Consider the following 26,222-nt stretch of genomic DNA (forward strand, 5'->3'; position numbering starts at 1 on the left):
CATCACGCTCTGCCTCTGGCGGTGAGCCAGGCCGTCTGCGATAGCCCCCAGGGGGCAAGCAGCTCTTCCTCACCCAGCTCCATGCATGGGAAGTGACCCTCTGCTTCCCTCACCTGGCTCCAACAGGGATGCTGCCTGCCCCAGCTTCCCTGGGGCAGAAGACAGGAGAGATGAGCCATCAGAAGGCAAGGGGGAGCCCCCCGTCCCCAAGAAAGGAGGCCCATAGCGGGCAGGGAACCCTGGCTCCAGGTGGTTGGGCAAGCTGGATGCAGAGCTAGGAAAGAAGTCCTGTTTTCCTGCAGCCTCCTGAGGCCAGGAAGCTACCCACTGGGCTCCCTGCGTGTGTAATTGCCATTCGTTAGTCACCGACAGCAGAGAGTGCAGCCTCTGACCTATGCTTTCTCGCACAATACTGGGGCTCTTCAGGCAGGCAATATGCTGGAAGGGCACCGAGACCCAGCCTTCAGGACCTAGACCCTGGGTTTACCCACACGGGCTTGTTTGCTAGTGGGGACACTGAAGCGGGCTCTTCTGTGACCCACTCCACATAATAAATAGGTGCTCCCCTGCACCACTTGGGTGGGCGGGCTAGACAAAGAGACAACGCTTTACCCCCTCTGTCACAGGACCCTGGGCAGACACCATGCCAGAGACACCGGCCACAGCCACGATGCACGCGGCGCCCTTGGAAACACAGGGCAGCGACCGCCCTGGAGATGCTGAGGGCAGGCAGGCAGCTGATGCGCGTGGCCCGAGGGCCAGGAGAGCGTCTGCCCAAGAGGCCTCGCGGCCGGCAGGGCGCCCCCTGGAGGACAGTGGGAGAGTGGGCCCGGCTGCGAGCCGGGGGGCGCGGTGAGGCTCCGAGCAGCTTCAAACAGACGCCGCGGCGGCGCCGCGCTGGGCGGGCTCAGGGCCACGACGAGAGCCGGGAACGTACAGGCGGCACTTGCCCGGAAGGCGGCGCAGGCTCGGGCGCCTCCCCGGCGGAGGCGGCCAGCTCTCGGCCTCAGCGCGGGAGGGGCGAGGGCTCAGGAGGCGGGAGGCGCCCTCGGGGCCCTCCCCCGGCCCCGCCTCCCGGTCAGCGCCCTTGGCCGCGGGCGCGTCGTTGGTTTCGGGTTGTCAGGCAGCAGCGGCGCAGGCTAGGCTACCAGGGAGCCGGCGGCGGTGGGGTGCAGCTGGGCCATGCCTGCACCTGCGTCCTGAGCCCCTCCACCTGCCGCAGGCATGAAGGACAGCGCGGACTCCAAGGACCAGCAACTCACGGTGAGACCCCGTCCACCCCCATCCATCCGGGGTCCCCGACTCTGAGTTGGCGCCCCCAGAGCGGTCCTGTCCCCTCACCCCCACTGAGAGAACAGGGCTGGGGCCGCCCAGAGCGGCTTTCCCCAAGTGCGGGCCGTCAAGAAGGAAGGCACCACCAGCATCCGGCGGAGGCCTGAAAATGAGCCTGGCTTCAACCGCACTCCCACTTGGTACCTCCTGCCCACCGCACCACCCCCAGAGCCTGGGCACATGGGTCCCAGAAAAGCTAGGACCGGGGCAGGCTTGACTAGCCTGCTGGAAGAAGAAAAGTGAGAGTTACATGGTGAACAGAGGGCACCCCAGCCAGTGGGTGCAGGAGTTTAAAGGTATTGGGAATCAAGGTAGGCAGACAAGAGTGGCCAGGTGCCAGAGGAGCGGGCATGGGGTGGCGGTGACTGATTATAGGGTTGCAGCACAGATGCTGTCCGAGTCAGGGCTCTGGATATTTCAGAGAGGTGCTGGAGGCAACCAAGAGGCCCCCAGGGCCCTGGGGTCTTGGCAGATGAAGAGGTGTGAGTGGAGGCCTGGCAGAGCGGGAAGAGACAGAGGACAGACCCCTCCAGGTGCCGGGCCCAAGTGATGAGCAGGAGAATCAGTGGCCCCAAGGCTACAGCCCCCTCCCAGCCCCCTCCTCATTCCCTGACTTCTGACAGCTGGGAAGGGGCTTTCATCGCCAGCAAGGGGAGGGTAATTCTGCTCCCAGAGATGCCCGCTGCCCTTGGAAGGTGGGCTTGCTGCCCCAAAGAGGAACCTCGGCCCCAGCCCCCAGCAAGCTGAGGCTCTGGAACAGTCTCTTTGGCAGTTTAGAATGTCTCTCTGAAAATGGTTCACGCCTTGGCACGCCTGGTGTGCCCCCGCGGGGTAGGGAGTTCTCCCCACCACCAGTGGAGTTTGGCTGAGGAGGCTGGTACAGATGATCTGACAGGGAGTGGGGGTCCCTCTGAGGGCCCCTGAGTGTTCCCACTTGGCACAGTAACACCCACACATCCAGCAGGTATTTCCCCTTGGTCAGCAGAAGAAATGCACCCTCTTCTGTTGGGGGAGATCCATGCCTGAGATAAAAACCCACCGTTTCTCACAGGTTCATGCTATCCTCGGGTAGCAATAGGGGTACAGTTTGATGAGGCAACAGCCCCTGAGACCCCAGCCCCACACAGGGGCCACAGCCCAACACCAGCAGTTGTGGTGCTTGTATTCACAGACACACAGGCTGCTCCAGGGCCAAGGACTCCAACTTCAAAGCCCAAGGGAGCTACAGGTGCTTAATTTGGTCATGTGGCTGACGCAGCCTGGAGGAGCAGACGGCTCTCTCCCCAGGTGCTCCCCCTGAGGCCTAGGCTCCTGAGGGAATTCGCTGACTCACATAACCCACATTCTGTGCACCTGCTGCCCTCAACCCAGGCAGTGGCCTTGAACCACTGAGTTTTCCTTAAGACAAAGGATTCCTGGGTTGGCTGGATGGAGGAGAACCCATGGAGCTTGCCCAGTGGAATCCTAGCCTCCTCTCATCTTTCTCTCTGTGGCCAAGGCCAGTCCTCTCCATCTAATGTCAGGGTCTGGCCTTCCCTCCCAGGTGGCGCTCCGGGTCCGGCCCATCAGCGTGGCGGAGCTGGAGGAAGGAGCCACCCTCATCGCCCATAAAGTGGATGAGCAGGTACACGGGGCTGTGGCCAGGAGCTGCAGGGCAGGGTAGAGGTCTGCTCACGTCTGGCTGGGGGCAGCCTGGGGAGGGGGCAGCAGCAGGAAGGGCCGCTATGGCTTGTAGCCCCCCGTCGTTCCTCTACCCACTGACCTCTAGGCTGTGTCATTGATAATCTCGTCAAGGAAACCAGGGTTCCTCTTCCAAGAAGCTTTCCTAGGCTGACTCAAGAAGAGCTGAAAGCTCCTCCAGCCTGGACAAGGAAGGTAGACTGAGCCCCTCAGTCCAGTCCTAAAGATTTCACACACCTGCCATGTGCCCCTGACATGACTGCCCCACCCTGATATGTCTACTCCCACAGAGCATATACTGATACGGCCTAGAGCTAAAGCCCACCTCCAGGCGGTTTTTCAAAGTCCTGGGATGTCTGTTTGCTCTCTTCGTCCTCATATCACCGCGATGAGGTGGGTGGGGCGGGTCCTACCTCCGCCCTACACAGGAGGCAATGAATATTTATCAAGTACCCACAACACACTGAGGACAGTGCTGGGAGCTGGGGGAATACAGTGAACAGAAAAGACCTTGTCCTCCTTCCGTTACCTTACAGTCCAGTGTGGGGAGATGAAAGTGATCAAATAATTAAATCACGAACAGATGAAAGTTTGCTGCCGAGGTCAGGAAGGCTCCTTAGGAAATGGTGCTTGAGCTAAAATGAGAGGGATGAGGAGGAGGTGACTAGGATGTGTATGGTGGGAAAAATTTCAACCAGAGGGACTTGCATGTGCAAAGGCCCTGTGAGGAGAAGGACTGAGATGCTCTGAGGTAGCAGAAAAGGCCAATGTGCTCAAGTGGCCGGACCTACCCTACACGGCTGTCCTGCGTCCATCCTGCTCCCGCCGGGCAGGAGAGGGGGTGTGATCAAGTGGGGGTGTGGCGGGGCCAGACTGCAACCAGGATATCGTCTGGTTAGGTGGGTGAGGACTCAGGTGCTGGGGATGGCCACAATGGTGGGGGCAGTGGAGGCTTGGTGCCCAGGTAGGAGTGTCATGGTGGGGGCCTCTGGGGAGCCTGAGAGCCAACACTTGGCTCTGCTCAGTGGCTGGCTTCTGAGCACCAGGGCTCATCAGGACGGCAGGATATGCTGGTGGGTCAGAGAAGTTGGCTGGCACCGCACGATGCAGAGAAAAGCATCTGCTGGGCCTGGGCCTGGCCTCAAGAAGCCCATGGACTGGGAGAGGCAAGCTGGAGGTAGACAGCAGACCTGCCCACCCTGGGGCCCCCCTAGGGTCAGGTGCCCACCACGGCCTCTGCCTTCAGCCCTGACCGTGGAACTGTGCACACAGCAGAGCCAGTTGGCACCAGCCTCCTGATTTCCCTTCCTCTGTTCCGTCTTGGAAAAGGGCCTTCCTCGGGGAAAGCAGGGATGACTGGGAAGACCCCACCTAAACAGGCCCGGCGGGAGCAGGATGGACGCAGGACAGCCGTGTAGGGTAGGTCCGGCCACTTGCCAACTGTGTGGCCTTGTGTGGGAGCCTCGGTTGCCTAACCTGTCAGTGGGGACAGTGACCACACCTTCTCTAGAGGGTCTTGGTGGGCTCTGCCTGCACAGCGCCTCCCCAGTGCCTGGCACACAGGAGGAGTTCTGCAGCAGTGAGTTCTCGTCGTCTGTTAGTGACAGGCATTCCCCAGGGCCGCCGCACTGGCCAGTAGAGGGGCCAGCCCTGAGAGCCAGAAACCTCCTTCCAGGCAAGGCCACTCCCTGCTTGTCCAACTTGTCCGCAAGCATATCAGGTCCCCAGGCTGGGACAATGATGCCTCTCTGTCTCTGCTGCTCGCAGCTCCCAGCCAGAGTGGGGGCTGAGAGATATTGACTGAGGCTGATGGAAAAGCTCTGTCAAGGGTACAGCCCATTGTGTGCCCACACACAGCAGACACTGGCTCCTTTCTGTCCCCAAAAGTGGGGATGGAAGGCCTGCCCATCCAACGCAGCCGCCCCTGGGAGAAGGTCCTGTGCTGGGCAGGCCTACCAGTCCAATCCTTCATTGGCTTAGGGGCGCAGGGAGGGCTGTCCAGGCAGCGTGGGCTCAGGGCTCCGCACGCAGCTCCAACCCTGCAGGACAGAGCTGGGCTTCTGGCCCCAGGCTCCTCTGTCCCCGTGGCTTCAAGGGTGGGTTTGTCTGGCCTGCAGTTTGGGAGCAGCCACAGCAAATGGCAGGCTGGGGGCCCCCTCAAAGCCAACCATCCCTCAGTTGCTCTATCCCTCTAATCAATAAGGCCCTGGCAGGTAGCAGATGAAGACACAGAGTCCAGGGAACAAAGTGGACAGCCGACTTCCCTTGCCTCCCACTCTGACCCTTCCCCGGCCCCCAGGACACCCTGTCCAGTGGCCCCCACAGCATGTCTGTGGCCCTGGCCTTCCAGGCCTTTATCACTGGCCCTGAGGGAGGCATAGGGCTACAGGTCTGGTCAGCCGGCCAGTTCCTCCTGAGGTCCGGAGCCCAGCGGGCCAGTGGGGTGAGTTTGGGTGACTCCACAACATGGCTGTAGAGGGTCTTCCCAGCAAAGGTGCAGTGGGGCGCAAGCGGCCAACACAGTGCCCTGCCCCCTCCAAAGACATCTGGTGAGGGTGTGTAGTCGCCCCTCACCCATCCACTTCCCATTGCTCCCTGGGGGTGGCCGTCGTGACTGGAGTGGCAGAGCCCTGTGGAGGGGCTCCCCAACCCAGTTCCTCTGGCCAGGGTTCTGGGCTCTGCCTCCCCTCTGAGACACTGGGTCACTTTTCCCCTGCCGGCACCGCCTTGGGCCAAGGGGTTGAGAGCAGCTGAGCAGAACAGCCCGGAGGTCACTGCCAGCCCCTTGGTGCCCAGAAGGAAGGCGGGCCCTGCCAAAGCCCACAGTTAGTGTGTCCTGAGCAGGGAGACATGGACGGAGGGCCGAGTCCCCACTGTCTTGGGCCAGCAGGAGGGGTCCTCAAACAGCCTCCTGGAGATGTGGGAGGTTGTGGCAAAGAGGCTTTGCAGGTGGGGACACTCCCACAGGCGAAGTGTCATCTGGGGATAAGAGGCCAGTGTGCAGGCATTAGGGTTTGGGTTTGTAAAGGGGACGGATAGTCCACGTGCCTTGGCAGGCCTGTAGTCTTAAGCCCCTTTGGATTCAGGACTATAATTATTACACCTTCTTTAGGGGCTAATGTATGCACAGTGCTTATCCCAGGGCCCAGCACACAGTAGGGGGCTAATAGGCATTAGTTTATCCCAAGTGCTGAAATACAGGGTGGTTTCAAGTCCTGGAAGTAAGTGAAGCCCAGCCCCCTTCCCGCCTTCTCACTCCTGTCTGAGAACTCACAGCCTGGTGGTCCCCAAAGGTCACCTGACATGTTTGTGCTCCTGGAGGGGTATGGTAGGAGCTTGGTCTCCTAGTGGCATCTGGGGTGGGACTAGAGCCCTACATCAGACCCCTTGGGGATGGCATCAATGACCACAAGTGCAGGGGACAGAGGCTCAGAGGCGGGTGGGGCCCAGAAGTCCCAGGGTGGGAGAAGCGACTCCAGGACAAGCTGTCACCTTTCCCTTCCCACCTCCCCCCACAAAGCCCACGGCCTATGAATCCTCCTCCCACCTTTCCGGCCTGTGTTTATCTACAGGATTTAAGTCACCTGACAATATGTATAATCCCATAATTAACCTTTCTCTGCTCAAAGTCCAGCTGTCACCCCTGTGCTCCCGGGTCCTGTCTGGGGAATCACGCAGGTGCCCTCTGCGTCCCGGCTGGGTCTGCTTCCTCACAGAAGACAGGCTATTAAGAACCTGCCCCACCCAGCCCAAGAGCTGCTGAGAGGATTATAGGAGAGGCTGTACAGGAGAGCGGCAGCCGCGCAGCTATCATGAAAGATGAAGTATAAGACAGACTCTGAGAGCCCCACAGTGACTCCTGTGGGGAGCAGCCGCCTTGGGCCCACTTGCCTGCCTGGGGCAGGGAGCTCCCTACACACCCACCATCTGGACGCTTCTTGGCCCTGTTGTCCCAAAGACCTGAGACGGGTTGAGAGTGACTGGGAGAGGGCCCAGTGTCCTTTGCTGTGTGCCCCTTACCCAGCACCCTACCCAGCTCCCCAACCCCTCCCAGCCCAAGCAACCACCCATTTACTTTCCGTCTCCATTGATTGACCTATTCTGGACAATTCATGTAAATGGACTCGTACAATGTGTGGTCCTTTGTGTCTGGCTTCTTCCACTGAGCATGTTTTCAAGGTTCATCCCCCCTGTAGCAGGTGTCAGAACTTCCTTCCTGTTTGCAGCTGAATAATATTCCACCATGTCGATGCACCACATTTTGTTTATCCATCATCAGCTGATGGGCATCTGGGTGTTTCCCACTTTTCAGCTGCTGTAAGCAGTGCTGCAAGGATTCTTCCTTAGTGTCTGGATGGATTCGAGGCAAGAGTGCTGGTTCAGAAGGCAGATCTCTGGGCCCCAAGATGCTGATTCAGTGAATCTGGGTGGTATCTGGGAATCTGCATTTTACAAGCTCCCTGGGGGACTCTGATGAAGGCTTTTGCAGACTCAGACCCAGTCCAGAGACACAAGCTCTAGACTATCTTCTAAGTCATGCCTCCCCTCATCCTGGGCATCATGGTCCTCAGAGTCCTATAGGCAGATAGGGACATGGCCAGGACATCAGCCAGGTGTGGCTGTGTCTTAAACAGCCATCTGGGCCTTGGTGGCTTTACGAGCTCAGCCAGCTCCTTTCTGGTCTTTTCTGTCTAGCCTAAAGGGTGACAGAGCCCAGGGACAACCTTCCTTTCTTGAGCAACTAGAAATATGGCCAGTAAGAGATTTTTCTTCTTAAAAAAAAATGCAAACACACCAAAATCCAGAAATAGCCTAACAGAAGTGATATCCACCTGGAATCAGGCATTTGTTTTGCTCTGTTCTGTTTACACCCTGAGAATAAAGGGGCCTGGCTCCCTGGACTGGAGATGAAGTCTCCTAGCCTGGGACCTTCCCAGATTCTGATTCTCTGTAGGCTGGTGGTGTTGGCAGGACTTCTCTCAAGGTTGCGACCCTGTTGGTTCTCCCTAACTGCCAGCCAGGAAGAACTTGAGCTCCAGAGAGGTGAGGCAGCTTCCTCATGGTCACACAGCAGTGTTGAATCTGAACCCAGTCTGTGGTACCCCTGCCCCAGAGATCTTTCCAGCCAGTCTTGGAGGCTTGAGAAGGAATAGTCTAGGCCTGAGGTTTTTAGTCAGGGGCGATTCTCTCCCCAAAGGACATTTGGCAATGTCACAACTGGGAGGAGGTTGTGCCACTGGCATCTAGTGGGTAAAGGCCAGGGATACTGCTAAATAATGGGGTAATTCCCGGTAACAGTGATTCAGCCCAAAGTGTCAATATGCCAAGACTGAGAAGCCCTGGTCTAGGTTCAGCCACTTGGAAGCCAGAAAGGAGTCAGTTACAACTGAAGCCCCGGCAGCTTCAAGGTGGGCAGCAGGAAGAGCCCCTGGTGGGCTTTGTTGATAGTGTTTCTCACCCAGGAGGTCCTGGGGTGGGTCTGATTCCTAATGGGGACACAGTTTATGGATTACATCCTCCTGTAACCTGAGGTCCCCTACTTCCCAGAAGATCTTGGGTTTCTGGGCTCGAAAGGCCAAAACCTCTACTGAATTCAGAGCGGGACTGGGAGTGGAGGCGGTGGGGCCTCTGCTAACTTAGGAGGCCTGGGCCTGCAGGCGCAGAGCCTTGCTGTGAAGTTGCCCACAGGCCGGCTCCTGGCCTTGCCTCCCGGCCTTTCCTCCCGCCCTCCCACCAGTGTTCGGAGGCGCCCTGTGTTATCCATGAGCAACGTCGCATTGCAACTTCCCATTGAGAACTCCCAGTGTACCCAGGGCATGAACATTTAAGAGCCAGGGGCCGTGAATGAGGATGCCCACGCTGAGCCCACCACCGTAGAGCCCACACCCACCCCCCCGCAGCAGCAGAGGCTGCCCTGGGTGGTGTATTTAGCTCACGAGGCTGCTTGACAGACTACCACAGACCCGCGGCTTATGGCTTAGACAACCGAACTGTGTTCTTTCAGCTCTTGACGCCAGAAGTCTGAAGGGTCAGCTCTCTCTGAGGCCGTGAGGAAGAATCTGTCCAGGCCTCTCTCCTTGGCTTGTAGACAGCCATCTTTGCCTTGTATCCCTTCACATTATTTCCTGTGATGTGTGTCTGTGTCCAAATTTCCCTTTTATAAGGACATAGTCATAGTGGATTAGGGCCCATCCTACTCCAGTGTGACCACATTCTAGTTTAACGAATTACATCGGCAATGACCCTGTTTCCATATAAGGTCACAGTCTGAGATGCTGCTTAGAACTTCAACATTTGAATTTGGGGAGGACACAATTCAACCCATAACAGATGGGTATTTGCCCAGCCAAGCCCCTTTGGTCCATTCGTGTGCTTGAGAGGCAGGGTGGGCAGCCTGATGGTAAGGAGCTCAGATTCTGGCACCAAATACTGTGCACTTGGCAGTGCAGCTCTGGATTCATTACCAGTCTGATTCCTCGTTACAGTGTAGTCATAAGAGTGCCTACTCTAAGTTGTTAGAGAGAATGTATGCATAGCACTTGGCACTGTGCCTGGCACTTGAAACTCCCCAAAGGCCACTGTATTCAGCAAACATTCCTTGGACATATGCTGGGTGCCAGCCTAGGTGGCATTTAGGGGGAGCCTCCCAGAGTGGGGAGCAGCATGTCTCACAGAGGGGCCCAGACTTCTTGCTTCTGTGGCTATCTTGGGTCTGTGCTCTGGAGGTTCCTGGCATGAGGACAGGAGGGAACATTCCCAAGCTCTCTTCCCAGTCCTGCATTTCTCACAAGAACCCCCAGTGATTCTGGGCTGCCTTTCACCTTGTGGCCTTGCACATGCTTCTCTCTAGAATGCTTTCCTTACCTCACATTTCTCAGCCAACTCCTGCTCATCCTTTAAGCCTCAGTGCCAATGCCACCTCTTCCAGGAAGCCTTCCTGCCTTCCTCTGGTGTTAAGGCTAGGTCAGTTCCCCTCCTCTGGGCTCCGATTGTCTCCAATAGCCAGGCACTTGTTATTAGAATGATCTGTTTCCTACTCAACCGTGAGTGTCAGAGGTAGAATACCACACTTACCTTCTGTCTTTCCCAGGGCCTCACTCAGTGTCTGCTACATATAAGGTGCCCATCAACTGTGTGCACCTGGCCTGAACTCCCTGTGCCGCTCTGCGGGCAGCCCAGAGCAGCCCTTTGGGCTCAGCACCAGTTCACCTGGCCAAGGGGAACAAGGGCTCCATTGTATACCAGAGATGACTGGGGTGGAAGCAGAGCTCTGGCGGGTGGGATGTGGGCTGGGGCCCAGACAGATGGAGACAGAGACAAAGCCTCTTTAAGAGGGGATCATGGCAGCTGTGCTGACAATGTACTGATTCAGGAGCCTGGACATCAGGAACAAAATGCCCAGGGTGCCATGAACTTGGCAGTGCCCAGAGGTCATTTGAAGGTGATCAGTGGATGATGGGCATTTGTGCATGCTGCTCACCCTGCACTGAAGGCACCCAGAAGGTGCCCCTCAGGCCACTGGCCCTACCCAAGTGTACGGGAGCATGGCGCCCGATGGTTGAGGGCTGGCACGGCGGTCAGGTTCCCATTGCATCCCACTGGGACTTGTAGGCACGTTTATCTTCATTTGGGTCTGAAACTTGATCAGGGCTCAGGCTGTGAACTTTAGGGCCTGGAACTGGATCCTGGAAGAGGTTTACAGGCCACTGGGGCTGAAGCCCTGCGGAGGTGACTGGGGACAGGTGGGCACCCGGGTATCAGCCTGGACACCCTGTGCTCGGTTTACTGTGGCCACCCAGCCTGTGGCAGGCTGTGAGGCGGCCTCCGTCAGGGCTTCTTTCTTCCCGACACAAAGCCCCAGCTCAGCCTGTGTGGAGTCATCCATCTAACCGGTTTACCTGGAATCCCATCTGAATAGATAGGGTCTGGCTTCTTGGGGGAGCTGCCTTACCCCCTCTCTCCTTCCTCCTCCACTGAGAATCCCAGAGGGGCCCTGCTGGGACCCTGAGGGTCCTTGGCCAGTTTAGATGTGGTGAGCACAGTGCGTACCTACTGCAGGGGGCCAGGTAGTGAAGGAGGGACAGTGGCATCAGGGCATACAGAAAATGCCCTGAGGAGACTGGTGGGACGCCCAAGGCTGTGGCCCTCCAGACAGGGCCCCCTGAGCCTGGTGCTCGACAGGGGCGGGCCCACTCTGGGTCTCCCGAATGCACAGAGTGGGGCTGGACTCCCAGGTCAGCCTCCTGCCGCCTCACCATCAGCCCCCTCTGGCCCTCAGAGTGGCTGCCCTTCATACCGTGTCCATTCTCAAGCCCTTTTCAGGGCTGCCACTGGCCCGGGCTCCCCTGCTGACCCAGGAAGGGAGCTCAGTCACTATCTCTGTGACCTTGGATGGCCCTAGGGCAGCCCAGCCTTCTCAGGGCCTTGTCCTCTGTTAGGACTCAGTTTACCTCCTTGGCCAGCATCTCACCTACCTAGGTTGAATTAGGTAGGGTTAATGCACACAATGGGCACTGGGCCCCACTGTGGGACTAGGCAGGAAACCCTCCCATCCCCCCACCCCACCCATAAGGCCCCCATTTAAGCAGAGGGAGCAGAGGGGATGTGTGAGAGCAGCTCAGGATGGTAGGCAGGGTGGCAGCCCAGGAATCAGATGGCCAGGGCTCCAGTCCTGGCCTTACCATTTCCAACTATGTGACTTTGTGCCTCAATTTCCCCATCTGAGAATAGTTATCATGAATTAATGTGAAAGAGCTCGATAAAGATCAGCTATTATTATTTTTTGCTAGGAAGTGGGGGCTGGGAGAGAAGCTGCCCACCCCACCCCTCTTTACTACCTTCCCTCCCACCGGGTGGGGTTCCCATGCTGGCTGAGACCACCTGTCCAGCCCTGGAGCGCAGTCATGACTTATTCACCCCAGAATGTCTGGCATGAGCCCAGGTGCTCCCTGGCACAGAGCAGCACTTAGAGGTGCCAGCCACTCTCAAGGGGCAGAGGTAGGGATGCAACGTGGAGGCTTGGCTCCTGAGGGGCCTCGGGCAGGCACAGAGCTCATGGCATCACGGTGGCCTCCACAGTGGGAGTGGGGTCTCCACACTCGACTCAGTGCAGTCCTGGGTGTGTGAGCCTCACACCAGCTCTGTCTCATAAAAGCCCCTCGAATGGAGGCCCTTGAACATGCAGCGTATGCCCAGCGCTGTGCTCATGCATGGGGCATGCATTATCTCATGGGTTCTTCATAGGCCTGCAGGTAGACAATACGCTGGTCCCACGTGACAGGGGGAGATCCAGGCTCAGGCAGAGTAAGGCACCGGCAGAGGCCACTCCGCTAAGAGGCAGGGTGGGAATGCAGACCCTGCTCTGACTCACCAGCCCTGCCTGTTACCCTCTTCTTGACCATCCGCTCCCAAACTGCAGCCTTTCTACATATCTTTGAGTCTTCTGGCATTTCCATGAGTCTGGCCTCTGTCTCCCCACTCCTACCAGAGGCGAGGAGCCCTAGCCAGGATCGTCCTCTGTGTGTCCCCAGAGTCCTGGACCAGGCTTGGCACACCCACGATACCTGGGCCAAGGGAGGGATAGAATGGAGCGGGGTGTGGAGGGGGCTGGGAGTCTGTTCTAGAAACCGGGTCCGTCAGTCACCGTTGCAGCTGGGGAAGAGCCAGGCCACACACACAGCCCCACATACACACAGCACAGATGTCCCCACCCTGCAGGGAGGGGAGCCCAAGCCTAGGTGACCCTCCTGTCTTCTTGCCCTAGCTCTCAGCCCTGGGCACCCACTTCCATGCCCAGCTCAGTCTCAGGGCTGCAGAGGGCCACTCATAAGTCACCCACAATCCCCCACCTTAGACCCAAGTGGACAGTCCCCAAGCGCAGTCCGCTTTCTTCACCCCGTCACCCAGCAGCCCGGGGCTCTTTGCCCTGCCCCTGGGGCTACCCACGGGCTGGGGCTGGAGCACAGAGTGGGAGGCAGGGCAGCGTCCAGCTGCCACACGGCTCCGGTGCAGCTCGGGAGCGTCTACTGGCTTTGAATCCAACCCTGGGTTCTGAGTCCTGGTTCCCCCAGTTGCTAATGTGAACTTCCACTTCTTGGGGCCTGGATTTTCTCATCCGTAAAGTGGGAATAAGGACACCCCTCACCGTCTGGCCTTGCGGTGGGGATAAAGGAGTCTGTGTACGTGAAGTGATCAGAGCGAGGTGGCACCAACTGAGGGCTTAGTAAACATGGGTGCAGTTGTTCCTTTGCTCCTTCTTTGATAGGGGTGCACGAGGTGCTGTGCTGCAAATAGAGGAAGGGGCCCCCCGATCTGGGGCCCACGTGGCCTAGGGCACCAGGGGGCTGTCCACTCCTCCGGGGCACTGTCTCTCGTTAGGGAGGTTCCCCCTTTGGGCACCCAGGGCCATGCACCCCGACTGGACACTCGAAAGCTGATGGGGGCAGGGCTGGGCCTGGAGCTTGGGAACCTGGGGCTGCCTGGCTCCAGGATCCCCAGCCAGACCCAGCTATGGACCCCTGGCCTCCAGCTCCCACTCCTTGCCCTGTGTCCTGAGGGAGGAGGAGTGGGGTCAGCGGTGACACTGGTGTGGCCCAGGGCTCCCCAGTGACAGCCCGCACCCCCTGGGGGACCTTTGCAGATGGTGGTTCTCATGGACCCAATGGAGGATCCTGATGATATCCTGCGGGCGCATCGCTCCCGGGAGAAGTCCTACCTATTCGACGTGGCCTTTGACTTCACTGCCACCCAGGTGAGGGAGGGCCTAGGCCTGGGGACACGCAGGAGCCCCTCTCTGACCTTTGCTGCACTCAGGAGGGAGCTCACAGGAGACACTGCCACTGACACTCAGCCTTCCCTCCACCACTCGCTCTCTGGATTTCCACTCTGCTGCGCCCACAGGCTCCCGTGTGGGGGTGCCCGCGTGACGCACATGCAGTCTCCCATGTGGGCACACCCTGCAGGTGGCCCCTTGGGGAGCCGGAGGAAGGCACCTGAAGCCCATCTGGCGCAAGGAGGACTGTCGGGGAAGCTGACACCCTCCCTGGGACCCCCATCTCGCCTGTCTGCGGGATGCTCCCAGGAGCAGGTGTAATGCATCCTTGGGGCTGGGGCCCAGGAGCTGGCTATTGGGGAGGCATCTCAGGTGTCCTGAACTCTCTTTGGCTGGTGTCCCCCATGGGGTGTAAGCAGAGACATCCATCCCCCACCTCCCACCCCGACTTCTCTAAGGCTCCAGGGACAGAAACTGCTCCTGTTGGGGGCGAGGACATGCCAGTGGGCATGTGTGCTCTGCCCTGCCTGGGTCCAGACCCCCGATGGGTCTTCTCCTCCCTGCAGGAGATGGTGTACCAGGCCACCACCAAGAGCCTCATCGAAGGCGTCATCTCAGGCTTCAATGCCACTGTGTTTGCCTATGGCCCCACAGGTGAGAGGGAGAGGGCTGTATGTCCCTGTTGCCCCCTTGAGGAACAAGCCCCGTGCCCTCCATCAGAGAACTAGTCTGGCCCTAGCTGGGGCAGGAAGCAAGGATATGGCTGATCCAACCCCCCAGGACCCTCTGACCCCAGAGGCCCCGTCCCTGGCCAAGGAAGTACCCTCTCCGCCCTCTACCTCCCTGGCCATCTGGGAGGGCCCAGCCTTGGGAACAGGTTTGCCAGGAGCATCATCTGCCCTGCAAGGCTGCTCACCAGCCACCATGCCGTGCTCTAGGCTGTGGAAAAACCTACACCATGCTGGGCACAGACCACGAGCCCGGCATCTACGTGCGGACCCTCAATGACCTCTTCCATGCCATTGAGGAGACCGGCAATGACACGGAATATGAGGTGTCCATGTCCTACCTGGAGGTGAGCCCTCCCTGCACCCAGACTTGGAGAAGAGGCCCGTAGGATGGGGCTGGCTCGCTTCACTGGGACCAGGTCACTGGGAGTTTCTGGGGTGCCCATCCCTGCTGCTCTCCCACACACACATATTGTTGGCCCCACTTTACAAAAACCTGAGATTCAGAGAGGTTAGGCAACTAAGCAGTGTCACGCAGTCAAGTGAGGGCGTGGGGATCAAACAGGACCCTGGGGCTTTAAAGGCAAGCCCTTCCCGTAGTGCCACCCTCCCAAGTGGCTTTGTCAGTGAGCACAGACCTCAGCCACCATCCCAGAAGGCTCACCACCTTGCCATCTTCACAGGCCCACTACCTACAGCTGACCCTCCCTGTCTGCCTTCCAGGCTACCTCCAGGCACTCGTACACACAGGCACAGGTGACAACTGCCTATACAGGCAGGCTTGGACCTGCCAGCCTTCGCTACCTAGCCGCAGCCCCCAGTGCCCACTCCGCAGGCGTGCTACTGACGGGACCCAATGGGACAGCAGGGTGGGGGCACACAGAGGCCAGAGGAGGTGGAGGAGCCGGTGGGCCTGCCTCCATCTGGCTCCCGGCTGCTCCTGCTCCCTCTGGGAGCTGATAATCTCCTGGGTGACAGCTCAGGAAGGGCAGTGAGGCGTTGCTGCCAGCTGCTGCTCCAGCCAGCATGGTGTTGACTCAGCCAACAAGATGTATTTTTGGGGAGGTGGGGTGGGAAGAAGCCGTGTAAGTGTTGCCTAGCAAGAAGCAGGGCTGGCCATGAGTCAGGTCCCCGTCCTCTGCCCAGTGCCCAGCCTGTCTGCAAGCAGATGCTTTCTGTATCCTTGGCTTGGTAGCCTGATGCTTCCCTGTGGATGCTGAAGCCATCTTCCCCCAACCCCATAGAAAGGAAGGGATCTTCTCCTCAACCAGGGTTCCCCAAGAGGAGACCTGAGTTCCCAAACTGGGGCTCACACATATGAGCTCTTGTCCCCTTCCTGCTCAACAGGGCTGGGAGACCTGGCCCTTGCCTGGACCTCCTGCCTTAGTCTCCTCTCAACACCTGTCCCCGGGCCCTATCCCACCTGTTCCATTAGATCTACAATGAGATGATCCGGGACCTGCTGAACCCTGCCCTGGGGTACCTGGAGCTGAGGGAGGACTCCAGAGGGGTGATCCAGGTGGCTGGAATCACCGAGGTCTCCACCATCAATGCCAAAGAGGCAAGTCTTGTGCAGACAGCCCGGGGAAGTGGGCAGGAGTGGTGGTGGGCGCAGGGGAGCAGGGAACTGCCACCAGGGAGCAGCTGCCTGCTTGGCCAGGGCAGGGGCAGAGAATCCTGTACTCAGCACACAGGGACTCTCCCACCCGCCTCCACGCCCCAGCTGCGCTGACCAGGCAACACCCCCACCCCTGACCCCTCACAACCCCACCCCAGTTTGCACACAGACCCTGACCTCCCCAGGCCCTCAGCATATGGGGGCAGTCCCTTCCCACCGAGGCCAATCCCAGCCTCTCAGATGCATAATGGGAGGACATCCCCACCAGTCCCTGAAAGTGGCCTCCCTCCCCACCGCCCCGCCAGATCATGCAGCTGCTGATGAAGGGGAACAGGCAGAGGACCCAGGAGCCCACGGCCGCCAACCGGACGTCCTCCCGCTCTCATGCTGTGCTCCAGGTGGCCGTGCGCCAGCGCAGCCGCGTCAAGAACATCCTGCAGGAGGTGCGGCAGGGCCGCCTGTTCATGATTGACCTGGCTGGCTCTGAGCGTGCCTCCCAGGTAAGGCCTGCTTACCTGGGGAGAACTGTGTGTGTGGCATGGGGGAGCGGGAGGGCAGTGCTGCCAGCCTCCTGGGCCCCCAGGGAATGGAGGGAGGCCATCCAGGGAGGATGGGAGCCAGGGGGCTCCCCAGGGGAAGGGATTGAGGGACGTCACCGAGGAGCTGGAGGGGAAGGGTGGGTGGGATATCCCGTGGAAGCACTCCGTGCTGTTTGTGGGAAAGGGTGGGAGGATAAGTATTCCTCTAGGGACGGAAATTGGCTGCCTCAAGGAAGGGGAGCAGGAAAGAGAACAAATGGGTCCAAAGAGGAGCTGGGACAGGGGGAGACAAACATCCCAGACTGGGGGCACCCTGGGCAGAGCCAGGAAAGGGCCTGCCAGCCACGTCAGGAGGTCTCACGGCCACCTGGTCAGTGAGGCTGGGCAATGTCACTGCTAGCCGAGGCAAATGCAGGGACAGACGGGACAGTCGGCACAACTAACAGGGTTTCTTGCTTGAGCACGGGCAGTGGGGTTTAAATAAGGCAGAGCCTGAGAAACACACCTGTCTTCCAGTAAGGCCCAAGGGCTTTCTGCAGGGGCCCAGGGGAGCAGCCTGGTGGAGGGGGAGCCACTGGAAGCAGGCTGGGCAGGGATACCTTCTCCACCTGGTCACTGACTTGAGGCCCAAGGAAAGGAGGGGAACCCGCCATACACGCACACTGACATACACACACTCACAGCCCACACGTGTACACCCATTACGCACACACATATGCACCGCACATGCCCATCCTTCCTCCCTGAGATCTGGGGTGCCCTCCAGAGGCCGGTGGCCCGGCGGCTCTCAGCCACATCCTCCCCAGCCTCATCCTCCCTTCTTGATGCCTTGCTCTGGGGGAGGCAGAGAACCCAGCTCACCTCACTGCTCTGCATGGAAGCCTTCAGTCTATTAGTCCATTCAGAGGCTTTCCTGTCCTCTCTTACCTTCTGGGATGCTCTTAATGTTCCCTGGGAGGAGGGCGGGACAAGACCTCAGTCCTCTCCACATTCCAGAGCCCCCAGGGACAGTGAGGGGTTCAAGACCCAGGACCACCCAGGGTGTTGGTGGTGAAGCCCAGCCCCGACCCCATAAGGCCACAGCTCACCCACTGCTCATGCCCTAGACTCAGAACCGTGGGCAGCGCATGAAAGAGGGGGCCCACATCAACCGCTCCCTGCTGGCGCTGGGCAACTGCATCAATGCACTGAGTGACAGAAGTGGCAACAAATACATCAACTATCGAGACAGCAAACTCACCCGGCTCCTCAAGGTACCGGCTGCCATCAGGCCCCGGGCAGCGGTGGGGCCAGGCAGTGGGGCCCGAGGGCAGGGCTGCCAGATTTAGCAAATGAAAATGCAGGACACAAGCTACATTTGAATTTCTGATCAACAACACATTTGTTTTAGTATAAGTATGTCCTGTGCAATATTTGGGATATACTTATACTTAAAAAAGTCATTCATTGTTTACTCAGAAATTCAAATGTAACTAGGTGTCCTGCATTTTATCTCTTGACTCTAACCAAAAAGCAGGCAGCATGGAGGGAAAGGAGCTGCACCTGACACCCTAGAGCTGAGGGTGGGAGGGAACCAGGAGCCATCTGGATTGGGGGTTCAGGTGGACGCACCAGTGAGTCTGCAGGGGCCTGCTCCTGCTGGGTTCCATGGTCAGTGCTTCACCCACTAGCTCCTTCCTAGGAGTTGGGGGAGTCACGATGTCCCTTTGCAGATGAGAAACTGAGGCACAAAGGGCTCACACTGGTAAGTGCTGGAAGGAGGATCCAAGCAGAGGTCTGTCTGGGCTAATCCTGGGCTGCAGTTAAGTTCATGCCCACCACACACAGCTGGCTGTGCCTCCTGTGCCACAAGCCGGGAGGGGGTGCCGCTGCTGTGCGGGAGCTTGAGGTCACTCAGTGGCGACTGCGGGAGCCAGGGCTCTCTGCCCCATCCCTCCTCCCACCCCCACCTCCGGGCGTTCCAACCAAATTCCACCTTCTTACAGAAGGCTCCATTCCCCCCACCCCCAATTCCAGTCAAACAACAGTGCTGTGAGCAGTCAGAAACAGTGTGGGGGGACCTGGGAGGCTGTGGGGGAGGGCACGGACGCCCAGGGCCCCCAGGGCACTGCCTGCTCTGGTTCCCAGCCAGCCCCATCTGCTGCCTTTGCTTGTTCTCACGTGTGAGAGGAGGAGAATGGAAATCCTGGAGGCACTACAGGGTTCCTAGAAATCTCAAATGCAAACTCAGAGAAGAAACTGGAAGGAGGGACAAGAGATGGGAGGAGAACCCAGACTCGCGGAGTCCACGTGATGCTCAGCACCCGCTAGTATGAGTGTGTGTGTGTGTGTGTGTGTGTGACAGAGCAAGTGAATGCACACCTCGGAGGGTGTCATGGACAGCCAGCAGCAGCGGTCCCCAGAGGCAGGCCCTGGCTGACCCTGGCCCCATCCTCCCACCCATCCAGGATTCCCTGGGGGGGAACAGCCGCACCGTGATGATCGCCCACATCAGCCCAGCCAGCAGCGCCTTTGAGGAGTCCCGGAACACCCTGACCTACGCTGGGCGGGCCAAGAACATCAAGACCAGGGTGAGGGCCCCGGGTCTGTCCCCCCAGGGTATGCCTTCCCAGGCTGCGATTCAAGCCCTTGGACTGACCGCTGCCACCCCACCCTACTCTCTCTGAGCCAGCCACCATTGTACTGGCCTCATTCCCCTGTCAAGGGTCACGTCTGTATCCTTCCTGGTACTGGCAACGCCTGCTTGCCTGCCAGGAAGCCCACAGCCCCCGAGGGTCCCCTTCTTGTTCAAGGTCTGTGTACCCCCTGCCCCATCCCCATCCATCCTCAGATGCTCATTCAGACGTTTCCGTTTTCAAAGCACCTAATCGTGACAGTCTACTAAAAGTGACCGCTGTTGAGCACTCACAGGAGCCCTTTAACATTCCATCTCAATAGCTCCTCAAAAGAGGCAGAAATTATTGCTATCCCCATTTTATAGTTTAGGAAAATGAAGCTAAAGGAAGTTAAATGACTTCCCAGCAGGTTCTGCCTGGTTTACAGGCAGAAGTCCATGTTTCTCCCTCTGGTAAATGAGTTAGCATCCCCACTGCCTATTAAGAGGTCCGTTTCCACCTGAGTGTGTGGGGGGGAGGTGGGGGAGGAATGCATAAAGGTAAGTTAGAATTGAACAAATATTCTCCCAACACTACAGTTTGCCAGCTACTGTCCCAGGTGCTTTAAGTTTTACCCCAACCCTCAAGGAACTCAGTGGGAGGGAGGGGGAGATGTGTCTTTGAAATGACTAACTGATCAGAATATTATTAATAGCAGGTAACTGATGCCAGTAGTGACTGGGGAGATGGGGGTGGGCTGGTGGGATCCTGTGGAGCTCTTTAGGGAGCAGGATGCTGAAGAGTGGGGAGGACACTCCAGAAGGTGGAGTTTAGCAGTAAGGTAGAGGTTTCTAAGACCAGAAGGAGCAGTATCTGTGGTGGTGGTGGAGACAGCACAATGGCGCAGAATATTCATGACACAGCAGGGAGCCAGAAGAAAATGGAGATAGTGGTGGGCCCAGGGGAGGGAATTAGAGCATTTCCCACCCGCAAGCGGGGAGAGAGCTGCTGAGGGCTGATGTGCATGGGAAGCAGCCCTAGGAGTGTGGGTCTGGCAGAGGCGTGTAGTATGACAGGTTATGGGGGTGGAAGCGAGGGGCCTATTACCGCCATTTACAGAAGGACCAGGGGGAAGAAAGAGAAACGAAGAGCCCTCAGGTAGGCCCCAGCACCTGGGCAGACTGTACCTGCGTGCCCCCATCCTGTGCTCCCGGTAGGTGAAGCAGAACCTGCTCAGCGTCTCCTACCACATCGCCCAGTACACCAGCATCATTGCTGACCTGCGGGGCGAGATCCAGAGACTTAAGTGCAAGATCGAGGAGCAGGGAGGGCGGAGCCAGGCCCGCGGCCGGCAGGAGCGGGGCGACATCCGCCACATCCAGGGTACGTGGGAGTCTGCTTGCGGGAGCCCACCTCAGGAAGCCCTCCAGGCAGTCCCAAATTGCTCTGGGGCCCCTGCAGTGCTAGGTTCTTCAAACCCAGCCTCAGGCTATTTCTGGGCTGTGACAATTGTTCTGAGCCTTCTGTCCTTCAGCTGTCACATGGAATCACCATCTCTGTTTCAGAGACTTGATGTTAATATTAGGTGGGATCACAGAGAGACACTTGAGCATGTAGCTGCCTGGGACATCACTCTGGGGGCTGCAGTGTAGGGCTGTGAGTCTCTGCCTTGCATCACCAGAAGTGGTACCTCTCTCTTAGAGATTTGTGTATTTGCTCTGATGGTTTTCCATCAGATGACAGCAAGTCTCTAAGGGGCACCTTTTCATAGCTGACATAAAGGTCCTGTAAGGGTTAGCAGAGGCCCAGTTCATTCATGAGTTGGGAATCTCCTTTGGACACAGCCTGAAGACTGTGGAAGTGGGGGTGGGAGGAGGTTGTAATCTAGGTCTTTCTGGAGGAAGTGGATAGGAAGTGGTTTGGGAAGGGAGGGGAGGGCTCCATGTGGCCCCGGACTTTCTTGGCTTGCCCTCCCTCCTCCACTGACATCCTCCAACCCCCATCCTCTGGGCAGCCGAAGTCCAACTGCACAGCGGACAGGGTGAGCAGGCTGAGATGGGACAGCTGCGGGAGCAGCTCATCGGCGCTTTGCAGGAGCAGATGGACGTGCGGAGACGCCTGCTGGAGCTGGAGAGCCGTGCCATGGAGGTCCATATCGACACCTCCCGCCACTTGCTCACCATCGCTGGGTAAGCACCCTCTGGCCCAGGGCCCTCTGTGTCCCACCCCTGCAACAGAGGGGCAGGGAGCTGTAGTGTGGCCCCTACAGCCTGAATCCAGTGTCTCCTGGGGGTGGGGCCTTGGCAGCTGGGAGCATGAGAAGTCACGCAGGGCACTCAAATGGCGGGAGGAGCAGCGGAAGGAGTCCTACACCAAGGACGACAGCGAAAAGGACTCGGACACGGGTGATGACCAGCCAGAGGTCCTGGAGCCCCCAGAGGTAGCCTCAGCCCGGGAGAGCATCACTGCCCTGATGGGCGAGCAGAAGCAACTGAGAAAGCAGAAGGTGCCCAGGGTTTGGGGCATGGGGGGAGTGGTTTTGAGAGGCCCAGGCCTGGAGGAGCTGGGGGGAGATGCGGGAGAAGTGAGACCTGGAAGCTCAGGCCACAAAGTCCTTGTGACCTTGCTAATCCTTACCTCTCTGCACCTCACTTATCTGGAGGGAGTAGTCGTGGTGCAACCCTGCTGGGACTGTTAGATTATACAAATGCCTTTCACATATCAAGGACTCAAAACCTGGAAGCCAATATTATAAGAGGGTTTTCTGGATAACAGATCTTTGCCTTCTGTTCTGGAGCATAACTATACAAGAGGGCTCCAGGGAACCATGAGCCCTGAAGGCATCAGAAGGGCTTGGGTTGAGCAGATATGCGGTGGGCACAGAGGGGCCACTTAAGAGCAGCCGCTAGTTGCAAGGCCCAAGATACAGCTTGAGGGCTGGTCTTGTAATGGAGTTTCAGCCGGGAGCCCAGAGTCCCTGGACGGGAGGGATGCAGACGGGCTCTGACGACGAGGCCGCTCCTAGCCCCGCTGACCCCTAACCGTCCCCAGCTGGCGCTGGAGCAGCGCTGTCACGAGTTGCGCGCGCGGGGACGGCACCTGGAGGAGACGCTGCCACGGCGCATAGGCTCCGAGGAGCAGCGTGAGGTGCTCAGCCTGCTGTGCCGCGTGCACGAACTCGAGGTGGAGAACACGGAGATGCAGTCGCACGCGCGGCTCCGGGACGGGGCGCTCCGCCACCGCCGCGAGGCCGTGCGCCGCCTGGAACAGCACCGCAGTCTCTGCGATGAGATCATCCAGGGCCAGCGGCAGATCATCGACGGTAGGTCCCGGGAGTCAGAGTCACCCACGGGCCGCATCGACCCACGGAGGGTCCGAGGGCACTAGCTGAGCCCTGCTCTTTGCCCCGCAGACTACAACCTGGCCATCCCACAGCATCTAGGGGAGCTGTATGAAGCCTATCTGCGGGAGCTGGAGGAGGGCAGCCTGGAGCGGGCCACCATCATGGACCGGGTGGCCTCTAGGGCCCTGAGGGTGGGCGCCTGGGCTAGGGCATGAGCTCATGGACTGAGGGAGGGGCTGATGCCCCAGCAATGCCTGTAGGTAGTGGGGCTGAGGACAGGACCAGCCTCGCTGGCACCCCAAGGAGTTGATTCCCTTTCCTTCTTACTCCACCCAAAGCCTTGCCAAGCCAAAGTAAGGTCCCCGTACTCGGGCATTCTTCTCTGGCAATGTCCCCACCCAGGGTCTGAGGATCAGGGTTGGCTATCTGAGATATCACAAGTGGCCCCAGAGGCCCCCCAGGAGCCCACACCCTCTACAGTGCCACTAGAGATGCCAAACAGACTTTTACTCTCACGACCCACTGCCCCCCAGGGACTCCCAGTCCAAGTACAGCAGTGGTCACCCTGTGTGCCTTTGTCACCCTGTGCTGCTACCTGGTCCAGGACCAAGTCTTCTCTCTCCTCCCCACCTTGCACCTCCCCTCCCCAGGACAGCTCCTTGCCCAAAGTTACACCAGCAGGAACCACACTGACTCTAGAGTCCGACCCGGAGAACGTGAAGGTGCTGAGCTCCGAAGCCCAGCACCTGCAGAACTGCATCTTCCCACCTGTCAGCACAGGGAGGTGAGGCCAGGGACCACTTCCAACCAGTCCTGCCCGCCTGAGCCACCACGCTGTGCTGTGGCCCGGGGGTGCCAGCCCCAATCAGGACTACCTGGGGATGATGGAGCAGAGACAAAAGAGAAGGTGGCACTTATCTGGAGCGAGGACTTCTGGGTTCTCAGTCCCTTGGCACGAGCAGCTTTCCCCTGAGGTGGGAGTGGGGCCTCGGTGGGACTAGCCTGGTCAACAGCTGCCCTTCCCCCTCTGCCAATTTCAGTGAAGCCAACTGTGTGTTCAAGGCCAGCCCCCGGGCCTGGCAGGTGAAGAGCTCCTCTGTGCCCACCCCACCTCCCATCCAGGTAGGCAGCCTGGTGACCCAGGAGGTGAGCACCACTGCCCCATGGGCTTCGCTGCCAGGGGTGAGGGCACAGGGGTGGAGGCCTAATGGTCAGGATAGAGCCTTTTCCAAACAGCCCCGCCCTGAGGCCCCACTGTCTCTGCTGAGTGGGGCACAGGGCCATGTCCAGTGCCTTTCTCTTCCCAAACACTTCACCCGCAGGCCCCCACTCAGGACAGCCTGGTCAGCCTGAGCAGCCGGATCAGCTCTTCCCCCGACAGCACTGAGAATCCGTCGGAGATCCCCTTGTCCAGCAAAGGTGTGCCCCCTGCCAGCCCTGTGGGCCTGAGCCTGGCATGATCTCAGCCTCTCAGATTAACTGCCCAAAGCCCATTCCTGCTCTCTGCACCGCTGAATGTACCCACATGCTGGGTGCTATGCATTCTATAAAGAGAGGCATCAAAGCCAGAGAGGATCAATCACCTGCTCAAGGACACACACAGAAAGCTACTGCAGTCAAAAAGAAGAATGGAGAACACGTGGCAGAGAGGATCAGGTCCCCCCCTTCCTACTCAGTAACAAGTGTAATAGCAATAGAGACTGAAGCCCTGCTCCCCAGCTGTAGGCTAAGCCCATTACCTTAGTTATTTCTCATGATAACCCTATTTTTACCATTCCCAGTTTACAGATGAAAGTAGAGCTCAGAAATTTGCCCCAGTTGCTTAAACAGCAAACAAATGGGAATGCTGGAATCAGAACCCAGGTGTTCTGGCTCTTACCCAGTTCCACTTTGGCAGAGGGATGTTGGAGGCGCAGGATGGGGAGGATTATGGGGCCTTGATCCTGGGTTGGGGGCTCTCTGTCCTGCTGCAGAGAGGAAGGAGATCCAGAAGGGCACCAAGTGCATCTCGGTGAAGGCTGCCCGGTGGCACTCCCAGGCCCTAGGTGCCAAGGGGCGCCGCCTGCTGGCACCTGCAATGGAGCGCAACAGCCTGTCTCTGCACTCACTGAGCGAGGCAGAGGACATGCGGTCCCCCGGCCTACTGGCCTGCAAGCGGCCACCCAGCCCCACACTGCAGCATGCTGCCAGTGAGGACAACCTGTCCAGCAGCACGGGTGAGGCCCCCTCCCGAGAAGTCAGGCATCATGGTGACGGCCCTGGGCCCTGGCTGCAGGGCCAGAAGAAAAGCCTGGGCAAGAAACAGGAGTCACTGGAAGCCAAGAGGAGGAAGCGGAGATCCCGGTCCTTTGAGGTCACGGGACAAGGGGTGAGGCGAGGGGCAGAGGGCAGGGTGTCTGAGCCCCTTCGTTGCAGGTGGGGACCTGAGGGCTGGATTCCTCCAGAGGCCCCAGGGCCCCTCATTGTACCACCCGATGTGCCTCTGTCCCCCAGGCAGGCACAGTAGCTGCACAGATGCTGCCTCACCTCACTGTTCTCCCACCCACACAGCTCACCCACCCCAAGACACACCTCCTGGGGCCTCATCCCATGGAGAGCATCTCAGATCACAGGATGCCAGTTTGCAGGCGGCCAGCCCCTGGTATCCGGCATCTGGGAAAGGCAACACTGCCTTTGGCCAAGGTCAAACTCCCTCTAAGCCAGAATACAGGTCAGTACCAGCACAGGAGGGAAGGGGAAAGGGGAGCCCTTGGCCAGCCAAGGGAGGAGGCATACTGAGCTCCCTACCCTTATGGCTGCCCCTTGCTGGAAACCAGGTTCTTGAAGAATATTTGTGGGACTGGCATCTTGAGGTTGTGCTCCTAGGGAGTTCAAGGTCACTGCGTGATCAGAAAGAGGATGGGGAAGCATTCCTAAACCCCCCCTCCGGTCCTTCCCCTGTTGCAGGCCCTGGGGACTCCTCACCCCTCACTGTTCCCTCAAACCCAGCTGGTGTTTCCCAACGGGCTACCCGTGGGCCCCGCATGACCCACGGCACAAGCACCCATGGCAAAGATGGACGCTTCTGGCATAACTGAGGGACCCTGCCCGGATCTGGCCTTCCTGCCTCCAAGACTGGGGTGTGGCAGGAAATGGGACATGAAGGCTGGGCAAGTAGGGGTGACCTGGGAGCAGGAGCTCAGGATCTCAGAAGGCTCCTAGACCCAGGAATTGTGAGCAGGCCTGTCCAAAACTTCCATGCTCTCAGCGCTACCAGGGGAGGTGAGCACAGGAGGTATGGCCGGGATAACAGGACCCCCCGGCCTCCCAGCCCTGGATAGAACCCTGTTGCCAAAACCCTGCAGAGACCTATGGCCAGACTCAGCCTCAGGAATGGGGGGAAGGGAGCTGTCAGGGGGACAGGGCTCTTGGGTCTGCATCTGGGGCAAGGGGCCCACAGGCAGTTCACATGCTGTGGTTGGGGTGGGGGAGGGAATCTGGGTTTCTTACTTAGCAGTGGCTTTCCCCCCTTCTTTTAACAATAAAACCCCATTTGGGTCTTGATGGTTGTGTTGGAAATAAGACTTTGTCTGGAATGTGGAGTGGCCATGACTGCTTAAAATTCAACCCAACTCCTT

At 58.8% G+C, this 26,222-nt stretch overlaps 1 protein-coding gene across 3 annotated transcripts; it reads left to right on the forward strand.

Moving 5' to 3' along the window:
* The first annotated feature begins 931 nt into the window (after positions 1-931).
* KIF19 (kinesin family member 19) lies at positions 932-26,067 on the forward strand. Of its 3 annotated transcripts, none has more exons than XM_017643946.3 (20): positions 932-1,263; positions 2,876-2,956; positions 13,652-13,762; positions 14,350-14,437; positions 14,722-14,858; positions 15,947-16,072; positions 16,435-16,629; positions 17,775-17,921; positions 19,116-19,238; positions 20,480-20,645; positions 21,277-21,451; positions 21,570-21,768; positions 22,314-22,584; positions 22,675-22,796; positions 23,256-23,389; positions 23,646-23,727; positions 23,928-24,024; positions 24,579-24,973; positions 25,156-25,315; positions 25,594-26,067. In XM_017643946.3, the coding sequence occupies exons 1-20, from the start codon at positions 1,225-1,227 to the stop codon at positions 25,680-25,682; spliced, it is 2,937 nt and encodes a 978-aa protein (XP_017499435.2). In that variant the 5' UTR covers positions 932-1,224; the 3' UTR covers positions 25,683-26,067. The 3 variants fall into 3 exon arrangements, with proteins under 3 accessions (XP_017499435.2, XP_017499429.2, XP_017499438.1); XM_017643940.3 differs by having other exon boundaries at positions 935-1,263; positions 25,552-26,062; XM_017643949.3 differs by lacking the exon at positions 932-1,263 and adding an exon at positions 4,342-4,431 and having other exon boundaries at positions 25,552-26,062.
* Positions 26,068-26,222: the final 155 nt, after the last annotated feature.

This window comes from Manis javanica, chromosome 4 (genome assembly GCF_040802235.1).
Source record: "Manis javanica isolate MJ-LG chromosome 4, MJ_LKY, whole genome shotgun sequence".
NCBI classification, from domain to species: Eukaryota; Metazoa; Chordata; class Mammalia; order Pholidota; family Manidae; genus Manis; species Manis javanica.

Excerpts from the sequence above, each read along its gene's own strand:
- KIF19 (XM_017643940.3), top strand. The coding sequence starts at position 1,225 with ATGAAGGACAGCGCGGACTCCAAGGACCAGCAACTCACG. Across the intron at positions 14,859-15,946 it reads TGTCCATGTCCTACCTGGAG|ATCTACAATGAGATGATCCG; the intron begins GTGAGCCCTCCC and ends CTGTTCCATTAG. Across the intron at positions 23,390-23,645 it reads CCACCTGTCAGCACAGGGAG|TGAAGCCAACTGTGTGTTCA; the intron begins GTGAGGCCAGGG and ends TGCCAATTTCAG.